The sequence below is a fragment of the Geospiza fortis genome, unplaced genomic scaffold (genome assembly GCF_000277835.1).
Source record: "Geospiza fortis unplaced genomic scaffold, GeoFor_1.0 scaffold55, whole genome shotgun sequence".
NCBI classification, from domain to species: Eukaryota; Metazoa; Chordata; class Aves; order Passeriformes; family Thraupidae; genus Geospiza; species Geospiza fortis.
The window spans coordinates 10942200-10954850 of record NW_005054308.1 but is presented as its reverse complement, the minus strand read 5'-3'; the positions used below and the strand labels follow the sequence as shown (position 1 = coordinate 10954850).

Below are 12651 nucleotides of genomic sequence, written 5' to 3'. Positions count from 1 at the left end.
CCAGGTAATGCTCACACAGCTCGGGCCCCGGTGCTGCCTGAGCAGGTTTTCCATCCAGCTCCATGTGCTCCAGCTCAGGCCCCAGCAGAGCAGAGCAGGCTGGGTCCTGCCCGCCTCATGCAGCAGCAAAGGCGTTTCCAGCTTTCGCTCGGACTTTCTGCCCTGGGCAAAACAAGGTGTCTGACAGAGAGCGGTTTGTGCCAAGGGCATCCCACGGGAGCCCGCTGCTCCTCGGATTACAAAGGATAGCAAAGGCTGAGCAAAAACTCTCGAACAGGTTGGACATGTAATTACAGACCCAGAGCCTGCTCCAGCCCAGGGCTGGCTCCTTACCAAGGGACAGAATTTTGTTTGAGAATCCATCACTTTGTCTCCAGGAAACACAACACAAGCACAGGCCCCTTCCTTTCCCCAGCCAGGAGGAGCCACTTCAGACTTTCTGCATGGGGAGCACGTACAGCCCTGAACCTCAAGGCTGAATATCTGGGGTGGGCACAGACAAAAATGACCCTTGGTCAGCTTCCCCTCACAACGGCCAGGATCCCACCTGGATGGGGAGATGATGATCACAAGCAGCTCAAAAAAGCACACAAATATCTTGCAGCACATCTCTGGTTTTAACAAGCTCTTACTTAACCAGCCCTGATTTCCCCAGGGCTGTGGGTGACAAGAAATGTGCTGTGCGCACAGCAGGGCTTCCAGGCAGGTCAGCACTGCTCCCAGTCCCCACCCTGCTCGCAGGAGTTTGGATATTTTATCATGCCATAAGCAAAATGCTCTGCCCCAAGCTCTGAGGCTTTCCTGCACATGGTGGTTTGCGAACTCCCACCTCTCACTGCTGCTGCAGAGAAAAACCAGCAGAGCCAGAAATTGCCTAATGGCAGCAGCAGGATTTCCTGGGCTGGGGTGCATTTTAGCAGGATGAGGAAAAGCCCTGTAATGGGCCATCACCCCTGCAGCACGGCTGGCTTTGCTGGCCGATCTTTAGCACGGAAATATTGATCTCACCCCCATAAAGGCTATTTGTAAATGGTCTTTTGCAAATGCTTTTTATTGCAGGGAGAAGTGCCCGGGGGCATCCAGAGCTGTGGCAGAACAAGGCCCACCCACAGGGCACCAAGTGCCACGGCAAAGGCAGGAATGGAGGCCCAGCTATTTTTGCAGAGAAGGGAATCTGTTACAAACACGCCCTCACAGAGAAAGCCTCATCTTTTTCCCCTTAAATCCCTGAAATCACAGCCTGCCTGTGGGTACCAGTGTGAAGGTACCCTGTAAATTAACCCACCCTTAACTGCAGTGCTGCACAATCCCTGGATTGCTGCGGCACAGCACACACAGGGGCAAACAGGCAGCAGAGCCAAGCAAAGACAAACCCAGAGATCCAGATTTCAGCTGAACCAACCACCACCAGAGGCTGGCAGAAAACATTTCTCTCCACAGCCACCCAGGAGCAGACACAGCAGAAGGTGTGGAAATGCCTGGGCAGGTTATCAGTGCAGGAATCACTGACACCAACCCTGTGTGCGTGCATTTCTGGGAGGCCTCCTAAGGCATGGTTAATAAAATGCTCAGCCAAATGCTGCTGTGGCCCTGTCACAGACAATGGGACCAGGAACAGCCAGAAACCTTCCCATGTGCAGCCCCAGCTGGCTGGAGTTGGAATGAGCAGCAGTTTGAGGCAGGGAAAAGGCAAGAGAAGTCACTGCAATTCTTCTGTTTTATTAGCAAATGGACAGCATCTGGACAGCTAAAGGAAATCAGACCTTTCCAACATCAACTCAAATGTTGTAGTCAATTTCTTGCACTGCTCCCACACATCTCTGTCTTTCATACAGCCAGAACCTTTGGGTAAACAAAGAGCACAGAAACACACAAAAATTACAATATATACACGTTTTTCCCCCACCTCGATGGCCTTGGATTTTGGGACATTAGCAATGCTTTGTTCATTTGACTTTGCAAATAATAACAAAACACCTCGAGTTTTAAAATAAAAAAATACTACAATATTCACAATATAAAACTTAAATACTTTTTTTTTTTTTAAATTAAGGTACTGCTAGGAGCTATTGAGTGATCACAGCTCTTCCAACAGAAGCTCTGCTGCTGAAGCACTGGAAGTTAAGGTTCACAAAGCAACATCCATTTCATTCTGCACTGCTCCTGGTCAGAGTTCAGATCTTGCCATGTTCATGACAGTGCCACTGGAGACTTGTCCAGGTGTGGAAATGTCTAAAAGGTACATGACACTTCCTCTCCTCTGCTATTCCTGCCCTGTTCATGTATTCCTGTGTTTTAGTGAGCAGTCACTGGATAAAGTGACTGCAGAGGAGCAGCTCATGTGTCAGTGCCCTCCCTGCAGGAGTTACAGAAACAGGGCAGAAAAAGCAGCAAGAAACAAGCAGAAATACAACCCACCCTTCCACAATCTCATCCAGGACAAAAAAAAACATCATTAAGTGTGCTTGAAAGGCAAGAGAATTAAATTTTACCTGGGAAATCTGGATTCTGTGATGGAATCCAGGTTTGGTTATTTCATTTTCACTTCACCTTTCAGAAGAAGCAGAAACTGGGACAAACAACAGCTAGAGGATTTATCTCTTTGGTAACATCTGTGAAAGTCTCTCAGCATTGCCTCAGTTTCACAGGAACCATAAAACCTGACAGGATCCTGTAGTTTTGTAGGTTTCACTGGGAGGAGAACTTGCCCCAAATCAAAGAGGGCCTCTGTGAGGGTGGGGAAGACTGCAGAGGGGCTGGATCCCTCAGAGTCCTGCTGCAGCCACACTGCAGTGCCTCAGTGGGAGCAGACCCCAGACAGACAAAATGATAAATCATCTCAGTACAGACAGGAGGTCTGGAGTGCATTTTAGGGTATTTCCTTAAGGCAGAAGTGGGTGAACACTGGCTGAGGAGACAGGCAGAGTTGGCAAACCCAAGTTAGACTGAGTGGCTGTAATATTTTTTTTCACAGTCCAGTGGCTCCATGGGTGAGTTTAGAGAGGATTTGGATTCCATCACTCCTGGTCAGACCCAGCTGCAGCCTCTCTGTGACAGAAAACTGTAGTGTAAAATGTCAGTGTTTCTGTTTGGCTCCTTACAACTAAAGTTTCACTTTCAAAGTTGGTTTCCAGCTGTCCCCTCATACTGCAAGACTCAGCTGGTACAGCAGGGGCTGAAGAGGCAGCAGAGACCCCACTGCTCCCTCCAGCTGAGGACATGGGTTCCTCACTTTTGAGGAAGAACAGCCCCATTTGTAGTGTCACATTTCATATTTTACCATTCTTCTCCGGAGAAACAGCACATGCTGGTGACCTGCTCAGCACAACAATGGATAGGAAGTCCTGTTTATCTCTGAAACTTCCAAAAACATGGCAATAATACAAGACACTGAACAAGAGGTCTGCCCATGAGCTAAAGCTGCCAGAAGTGCTGTTTCAGGGCTGAAATCTCCAGTACCTTCCTCAGAACCTACTGCAGAGGCAGAAACCCACACTCCAAAAAGGATCCACAGACTCACACCAAAGCTGCCACTAAAAAAGGTTGCACGGAGCAGGTTAGAAATGTGCAAATTACTTAAATTTCTGGGGTGCCAACCCACTAACTGCACACAGTCTCCCCAGGTGAAAGACTGGCAGTATTAAGGCTGTGACAATCTTGAAGTCCACCACTAAAGGGTTTTTCAGCTGAAGCCTCCAAAGGAATGGGAGAAGAATAGATTTTCTTCCAAACCAGGGATGGCATCCACTCTAAAAGTAAAGCATTTTTGGAAGTGGATTTGTCAGATTATGAAACCAATTCCAGAAAGTAAAAAGGAAGGAATGAACAAATCAGTAAGAAACAAGCTGAAAACCAACCATTCCTGGTTTTGTGGCTTAACTGTTCTTGCTGTCATTTGACTGCTTGCTGCTCTGCAAAGGGTTAAATTCTGATCCTCCTCAGTGACTGCATCCTTTCAGCTGAGATAAATGAACTCCCAGGCAATAGGGCCAGTGGGAAATACATATGTGCTGTGACAACAGCATGCCTCCAACCAGGAGGACAGCTCGAGGTCAGCTTTCACTTCCTCAGACTTCTGCTTCTCTGGCTTTCTTGTCACTGCTGCTAAAATTGGTTCAAGGGCACTTGAGACTTTGGAGTAAAGAAGGTTTTTCTCCTTGCATCAAAACCTAAAAGGTTTCATATTTACTAGGATCATTGAAAGTAGAGTCAGAGTGAGGACTGGAAGTTGGTGTAATCTGAGGATCTCTGCCGGAGAGCTGAGAAAATAGAACAGTCCAGATTTCCTGCTTAAGGGCACAGCTCCATTTTGCCAGCAGCTGCAACAAAGAGCACATAGTTTATCATGCTTGAAAGCTGCACAAATACCCACCAGGGAAGAGAAATTACTCTCCTCTAAAACATACATTTGGGTTGGAGATTAAGAGATGTGAGGACAGTTTTCTGGCTCTACCACAAATCACCGTTCCCTGTTTTACCTTTGGGAAAAAAGAGTCAAGCTGGAATTTTACCTGGAGAAGGAATATTAACATTAGTCTGACCTAACAACTGAATTCTTTTTAAACCCTCATCTCTATTCAACTCTAGTACAACAGAGATTCCATGAATTCCAGATTGTTTTCCTGAAGCAACGTAAGAAAAAGCTGCCCCTAAATGTTATTTCAAGTGATCATCTTCACCCCATCTGAGGAGTGTTGGGACAAGGGAAGACATCAAATCCAGGTGATAATAATCCCTCTGGACTTTTCCCAGTGCTTTGCACATGAAAAGCCTCACCACATCCCTGTGAGGTAGGTCAGTATTAATACAGCTGGGGAAAGTGAGGCAGAGAAGTTCCTTTCCTGGAGGCCACTGCAGGAGACGGAAGAGGGAGACAAGAAGAGAATTTCCCTTTCTCTCCACATCTCCCCTCTTCCCCATACAAACCATGGAGAAATAAGCATAGAAGGAGGCTACAGTGCCCCAGATTTCTGTCAAACAGCAGGACCCCACAGCTCCAAGGAGGATCATTAAATACACGAGTACCTCGGAAGGAACGGCGGCGACCCCGAAGCCATCCCACGACACAAACCCAGCTCAATAAATAAGTAAATACAAACAGCTGTGACTGTCCCCAGCCCAGCAAGGTCCCAGGTGGAGCAGCTGGAGGCAGGTCACTCCTGTGCCTCCACGGCCACGCCGACCAGCGCGTGGCGGATGGTGCGGCCGTGCAGTTTGTAGCCGTCCTGCGTGACCAGCGCCACGGTGCCCGGCTGCATGCCCTCGGCCGGCACGTGGCAGATGATCTCGTGGTCGTAGGGGTCGTACCTGCCCCCCACAGGGTTCATCTTCTGCAGGCCGTGCTTGGCAAAGACGCTCTGCAGCTTGGCCTCAATGAGGGACAGGCCCTCGTAGATTTTCTGCACGGTGGGGTTGGGGTCACTGGGCTCCTCAGCGTGGCCCGCAGCGCTCTCGGCTGTCTTCTCCAGGATGTCTGCCACCTCCACCAGGTCTCTGCAGAAACTCTGGATGCCTGCAGGAAGGGAGTGAAGGACAGCTTACAGAACATCCAGAGCTCCGGCACCAAGGACAGACAAAGGCACAGCGGTTTGAAGGCACCTTTAAAGCTGCTCATTGATTTGGAGTTAATTTAGCAAGACCGGGAGGTGTCTTCTGATTGCTGGAACCAAAGCTTCAGCATTAAAAGCAATCTAAAGATTCCCCACACCAAGGTATATGCAGGAAATGCACATCCATACCATGACCATATCTATGTTTGGTACTCCTGACAAAGCAGAGCATTAATGTCTCACTCCAACAGCTTTTTGCAACTCACATTTGTCATTTAGGACTCTGCTCCACACCCCCTGCTCCAGTCCCACTGACATAATTTTGTCACACAAATGCCCATTCCACAGGGAACAAACACAATGGGGGGATGCAAAAACAATGCACAGCTATTCAGAAGTACAAAATCCCCAATTTATTCATAGCTTAAAACCATTGTGGAAGGACTGAACCAAAATGGTCCTTGGGTTGGTAGTGAAAAGCCAGGCAGGTTTTGTCATTCGAAAATCATGACAATAGGGTTAGATTGGCTGCATTTCCAGCGGTAGTTTCTTGCACAGTGCAGAAATTCCAGGAAAAGCAGCCTCCCTCAGTTACATAAATGTCATAACTCCCTGACTGGAATGACACATTAGGGAAACAGAGAAAATGAGGCAATAGTCAGGTGCTGTCTGCAGCTGTACATGTGAACAAAGGAGAGGAAGGAGATGCAGCAAAGCAGCAGACAGAAGCCCAGCAATTACCACTCATTTCATGGAATCAGAGTCATTCAGGCTGCTCAAGACCTTGAAGATCATCAAGTCAGCACTGCCAAGGCCACCACTAAACCTTTCACAGTCTTTCCAACACCTCCAGGGATGGTGTCCCCACCTCTTCCCTGGGCAGCCTGTGCTCAGTGAAGAAATTTCTCCTAAAATCCAATCTAAACCTCCCCTGGCACAATTTGAGGCTGTTTCCTCTTGTCTTGCCTCTCATCAATTGGGAAAAGAGACTAACCCCATCTTGCTATGATCTCCTTTCAGATTTTCCCCTTATCTACACATCTCCAAGTCTCACTCTGTGAGCAATTTCTAATAAAGAACTTATTTTTTCTTCATGCTACATATCAAACCCCAAAAGCTCAAAAAACACTCCCAAAATCAATGATCCTGTCGTTGATTATCTCCAAACTCAGCAGCCATTTTATAGCACCATGGGTGGAAAGTAAGAAAATACAGCAGCTCTAATTTCAAGGCTGCTAGAATTAGCTAACAATAAACCTCTTGAGATTCATGCAGTATGGAGAAAAACAGTTTTTCATTCTCAGAGAACGTTCTGGCACAGTGCAATGCCTGAACAGCACTTTCTTCCCCGCTCACCTGCTTCTGCTGCCAAAGCTACAAATCCAGCTCGTTTCACTGATGCTAAAATATTTCTTTTAGAGGTTTTAAACATCTAATCTAGAGATTGACAACTACTGCCCCAGGCTGCATCTACCTCCAATGAACTGAAGCACAGGAGGCTGTTAATACAGAAAAGGAGATCACAACCTGATGGCACAGCTGAGTATAAAATGCACCCTGCCAGAGCCAATCCTCAGCACACAGCAGAGCCTACATTTTCAACCAAGTCAGCAGAACTAAACTCAGTTGCAACTGGGACTATTTAAAAAAAATAGTCCCAATTCTGTGATTCTGTGGGTAAACCTGACAGGACAGGACACAGCTGGACACAGAGAAAAAAACAGTGATTAAGCCCAGATATCAAGAGTCCAGGCCAAGCATCACAGCAGGATCTGAAATAAACGTGGGAGGGCAGGACAGGGGGACAGAAAAGCTGCTGATCCGCATTTTCTGCTCAGGCAGGCAGGCAGGCCAGTGCAGTAAACACAGCTCTTCTGCTTACCAAAGAGTTTGGCATCTTCCACAAACTTCTGCGTTCTCCTCCGGACATTTTCAGAATCTGCCAAAGCTCGCCGGTATCGCTCCTGTAACCAGAGGGGACACATCAAACCTGCAGGTGAAACCCTCTCCTGACACTGCAAACCCCTCAGAAAGGCTTTAAAGAGAGAAGCTTGTGCTGGGCTGCTGCATTTTCATACAAAGACAAGTCTTTCCACTGATTAACCAAAAACTGCAACTCTTTCACAAGACCCAAGGCCAAAAATATTCTGGGCACTGAATGGCTGAATTCAGCTGAACAGCCACAGTCAGACTGCTGCTGAGATCCTACCCTCTCCAGCAGGCAGCTCTGTGACAGCTGATTTCTCACTCAGGGCAGCATTCTCAGGGTGATTATCTCCAGAACAGCCCAGTGCGGCGGCATTTAATCCTCCCCCAGTCACGTGTGTTCTTCAATATAGAACCTGATTTGAATCACACACAGGCACTTAAAAGGGCTTCCCTTCTCGGATAATCTGGATCCAGTGTGACATAAAGCTGTTAGGGAGTGTCCAAAGGAGGGGCATGAGGATGGGGAAGGGTCTGGAGAGGCCCTGGAGAGCAGCTGAGGGCACTGGGATTGTGCAGCTGGAGGAGGCCGAGGGGAGACTCCCTGGGGGCTGCAGCTCCTCCCGAGGGGCAGCTCCCATCTCTGGGACAGGGACAGGACCCAGGGAAGGGCTGGGGCTGCGCCAGGGGAGGCTCAGGCTGGATTTTGGGAAAGGTTCTGATTCCCCCAGAGGGTGCTGGGCACAGCCTGAGGCTGCCAGAGCTCCAGGAGGGCTTGGACATCCAGAGTGGGATTTTGGGGCTGTGCAGGGCCAGGAGCTGGGCTGGATGATCCTATGGGAACTCAGGATACTCCATGACTTTATGCCAACATGTGACGCTAATCAGCACGAAGCTACTGCCACAAGGCTGTGAAAGAAGTGACCAGCTCCAAGACACAGCTTTTCCTGCCAGGATCACACCATCAGTGCCCTGCTGCAGGCACTGCTGACAGATGGTGTTTTGGGTGCAATTTCACCCTCTCACACTCAGGGCACAGCAGCTCTGGAGCTCTATGTGTGTGTGTCACAGCATTTAGGGAAAAATCCAGGGCTGAAAACCAGACCAAGCCAAGGGGACTGAAGCAAAGGCGTCCAGCACACTCACAGTTAAATCCCGGACTTGCTCTTCCAATTTGATGGCTTTGTGCTCCAAGGCACAGTCAGAGAGGGGGTGCTTGGGCTCCTCACTGGGCTCCTCTGGGCCACACTCGTCTCCTGTACTCCTCTGCTGAGCTGCAGTGCTGAAGGCACAGGGGCACCCTCTGAAATACAAACTAGGGACACAGAAACAAAGTTGAGTAACTTCAGGGTCCGTGAGAATTCCAGATTAGTGACAGTATTAAACGCAGGCTCTCTTAAGAGGTACACAGGGTTCTAGTCACAATTGTAGTTCTTTTCAGAAAGCACACACAATCAGCAAAGAAACACAAAGAGGTGGGTTTGATTTATTTTATTTTAGACTAACATGGCACACAGAGGTTTTGCTCCACTTCTTTGGCATACCTTCAAAAGAGTCAGATTTTCGGAGAAACACAGAATGAGGTTGGAAAACCCCTTCAAGACCACCAAGTCCAACCTGTACCCAATCCCCACCTTGTGACCCACCCAGAGCCCTGTGTGCCACATCCACTCATTCCTTGGACACTTCTGCCACCTTCCTGGCCTTTTCCAAAATAAATAATTCTGTGATTCCCTGATTGTGTTTCACTTTTCCTACTACTACACTCACTTTTACAAACCAACCTAGGCAGGGCTCATTCCTGCCAGTGTGAGCCTCAGCTCCACCTCCCTCTCCCACCTCACACCAGGAAGAATCGGCAGAACAAAAGAGAATTTACTTCCAAACCAGCTCCATCCAGGAAGCATTTCAGTACACACCTAACAAGGAAGGGTATATTCCCCTTTTTTGAGAATACCTGGGCTCTTCCTCTGAGCAAAGCTTCCAACACCCCCATCGTGCAATGTTTTATATCCCCTCTATGCAATATTTTCCATACATTAAGTGCACATCTAGCCCATGAAAGGCAGCAGAGCCCAGAAATCCCTGTGCTGGCACCAGCTCCACTCCCTGTGCTTTTACAGAACAATTCCACTCTGCACAGAGAGGCTAATTTAGACCCCAGAATCGATTCAGCTGCATTCACATTACCAGGCCTGCACCACAAAGCATTCTTCCTCTTTAGCAAGGCTGCACTGCTCAGGTTCAATGTCACACAAGTGCACAGAGTTTGTTCTGGGGTCTATCATGAAGCCTCAGTGCTGTTCAGCTTTTGCCCCCTTTATTCCAGCACTGGAGCTGAGCAGAATTCAATCTCAAGGAGTTAAACCAGCTGAAAAATAACCCTATAAAACAAGAGGACTTTTCTCTCAGTGTCCCTGAATAGGTCTGCTGCCAGATCAGATCAGTGCAAGTGCCAGTACCAAAGAGAAGCCAAATATGTGAGATGTGGGGCAGGGAGAAGGTGTCTCTGAGGGTTTAGACTGGCTCAACCCTCAAAGCCCAGCTCAAGAGATCTGTATCTGCCCCAAGACCACCAGGAATCTCCTCCCATCCCTGTTTAACAGCCCAGATGTTTCCTCATTTAAATCCTTAATAGCAGGGTGCTAAAAGTCCCACAGCACTAATGACAAACTTCCTCTCCCCACCGGATCACCTGTATGTTAAACCACTCCTTTTCAACAAATTATGTGCCAAATACAAACCTCAAAGTGCTTTCTCTACTTACACTTGCTCTAGAGGAGGATGTTCCTCAGACTAATCTTTAAGAACTGTCTTAAAGATTAGTCTTTAAGGGTTCCAGGAATCCCAACACAGGAAAAAAAACCCCACATTTCATCCCTGGCTGCTGTTTGGGGCACAAGACCACATCTTGAATGATTTTAAGATTCCTGTCACGTTTGTTTTATTGACTGATTAACAGTACTTTATCAAAGTTAGAGAAAGTACATTAAACTAGAGGGGAGGACAGAGTAAGACCCCTTCACCAAGCCTTCAAAATCAATCTGAGGCTTCCTTTGCACATAAAAACGTCCATGGGAAGCAGCAGCTACAAGCTTTATCCTTTATCATCTCACATTTCATTTCAAAGAGCTGCAAGGATGGAAATCAGCCATGCTACAGCTGAACCCAAGAACCTGAACCACAGCTGAGAAATCTCGCTGGGGCCCTCAGAGGTGAAACTCCAGTGTTTTGAAAATAGGCTGTGCAGCTCAGGTAACTCCTCTGCCCCCAAGATGCCAAAGCTGGGGAGGTTTTTCCCTCTGCCGGTGGTTGCTGGCAGGGATGGGTGTGTTCTGCGTGGGAGATGGGCACGGAGGAGCCGGTCCCAGCTGCCTACGTGGAGCAGGGAGCTGCCTGCATGGACTCCTCTGTGCAGCCTCTGAACCCAAATCCCAAATCCCAGAGCGCTCCCCCAAGCAGGGACATGCCCTGGCAGTCACAGGCTGCCCGGAAAAGTTATGGCCGAGAAATCCCAGCCTGACTCCAAAGGGAATTCTTCAGGTCTGTTATGCGGGAGTTGAAAATGCCGCTCGATTGACTCCTTGCTGCAGGATGAAAGGAATTCTCCCCAACAAGTGGCAGGAGCTATTTACAGGCTGTCCACTGACTGGGCTCCATCTTCCAAAGGCTGGTCTGATCACAGCTGCCCTAAAAATAGGGATGGATCCCACGGGAGGAAGCTGACACATCCTGAAGTGACAGACACGTGGAAGTCGTGGGCGTGTGAAGGGAGTTACACAAGTTGGTGTTACAGAAAGATTTACAAAGCGATGTCACAGAAAGCCAAAGAGATAAGAGAGAGCAGAGAAGTTGATTGCAGCCATATGGCTTAAGCCAACTGTCCTTCAAGATTAATATTTCAGTGATGAGAGAGGGTTTCTGGCCGGAGCTACAATGGTATCATCACCTCTTTCTGGAGCATCCGACCATTCCGAAGTGACAATCAGCTCTCTCTAACTCAAGGGTCCTTCCCCACCCTGCTGGAACACTCCCTCCTCCTCCTCCCAAATCTGCATGACAAAGCTCTCGAGTGCTGAGACACAGGAACATCTGCATTGGTTTCAGCTCTGACGAGCCTGCTTTGGAAGGAAATGTAATTACTGCCAATTCCTCCGCGCTGTTTCATCAGGGAGTGACTGCAGAGATAATGCAGCGCGAGCAGGGCACTGTCCCGCTCTGGGGTGGCCGCACCTCGAGAACTGGGGCAGTTTTGGGTGCCAGGATGTGAGAAAGGCCTAAAGCTCTTAGAGAGTGTCCGAAGGAGGGACACGCAGATGGTGCAAGACCCACTGCACATTTTTCAATGGGGCAAAGCAGTTTTCACGCACGTAAGAGGGAGAATTTCCTGACATACATCTACATTTAGTCCCAAACACAGCTGCCTTTACTATGTGCTGCAGATTTATTATATTACATTTAAATAGTCTTTTAGTGGTGCTTCTCTTCTAGACAAAAACAAAAAATTAACACGCATTTTGGCTTTTTTTCTTTTCATCTGCCCACACTTCAAATAAGCAAAGCACCTTTATGGAGTTCTCTTTTCTAAGCCATATTCCATGATGTAAAAAAAAGCATGAGTGGACATTGTTCCTGTCTAAATATTGACACAATTAAATGGATTCTCTGCCTGCGACCACCCAAAACACACTGATAGCATATGTGCTGCCTCACCACCAGAAACAAAACACGAGGAGCACATTAAACCTGAATAATTAATGAATAAATTAATGAATATATGGTTCCGCCGGGCGAGACACAGAACCCACCCACAGTGGCAGGAAACCACCTCCCAACGCGACTTATCGAGCGCGGAAACGCTTTGCCTTAAAAATGAACAATAATTTGCAAAAAAAACCCCAAAAAAAGCCTTTTCTGGGAAAGGAGCTCGGTTATGGGGGGTATTTCTGCTCCAGGGCGTTCTGAGGAGCGCAGAACGGCAGCGCGGGGTTTCGGGGTGAGATGGGGAGCGGCGGGGGATGATGGAGACCGGCAGGGTCTGGCTGTGGGTTGGGGTCGGGGTCCAGATCCGGGCCCGGGTCGTGTTTGGGGTCCGGGTGTGGATCGGCTCCGTTGCCGCCCCCGGCGCGGCGCCCGCCCGGGCCCGGCCCCGCGGCGCTGCCACGTCTGTCCCCCA

General features: G+C 48.6%; 1 protein-coding gene across 1 annotated transcript; it reads right to left on the bottom strand.

Moving 5' to 3' along the window:
* Nucleotides 1-1699: 1699 nt before the first annotated feature.
* GRPEL2 (GrpE like 2, mitochondrial) lies at nucleotides 1700-8834 on the bottom strand (the record flags this gene model as incomplete). The annotated part of the gene is made up of 3 exons (XM_031055227.1): nucleotides 1700-5512; nucleotides 7432-7513; nucleotides 8622-8834. Coding segments are annotated over 3 exons (654 nt in total), but the record flags the coding sequence as incomplete, so codon positions are not given.
* Between the last annotated feature and the right edge of the window lie 3817 nt (nucleotides 8835-12651).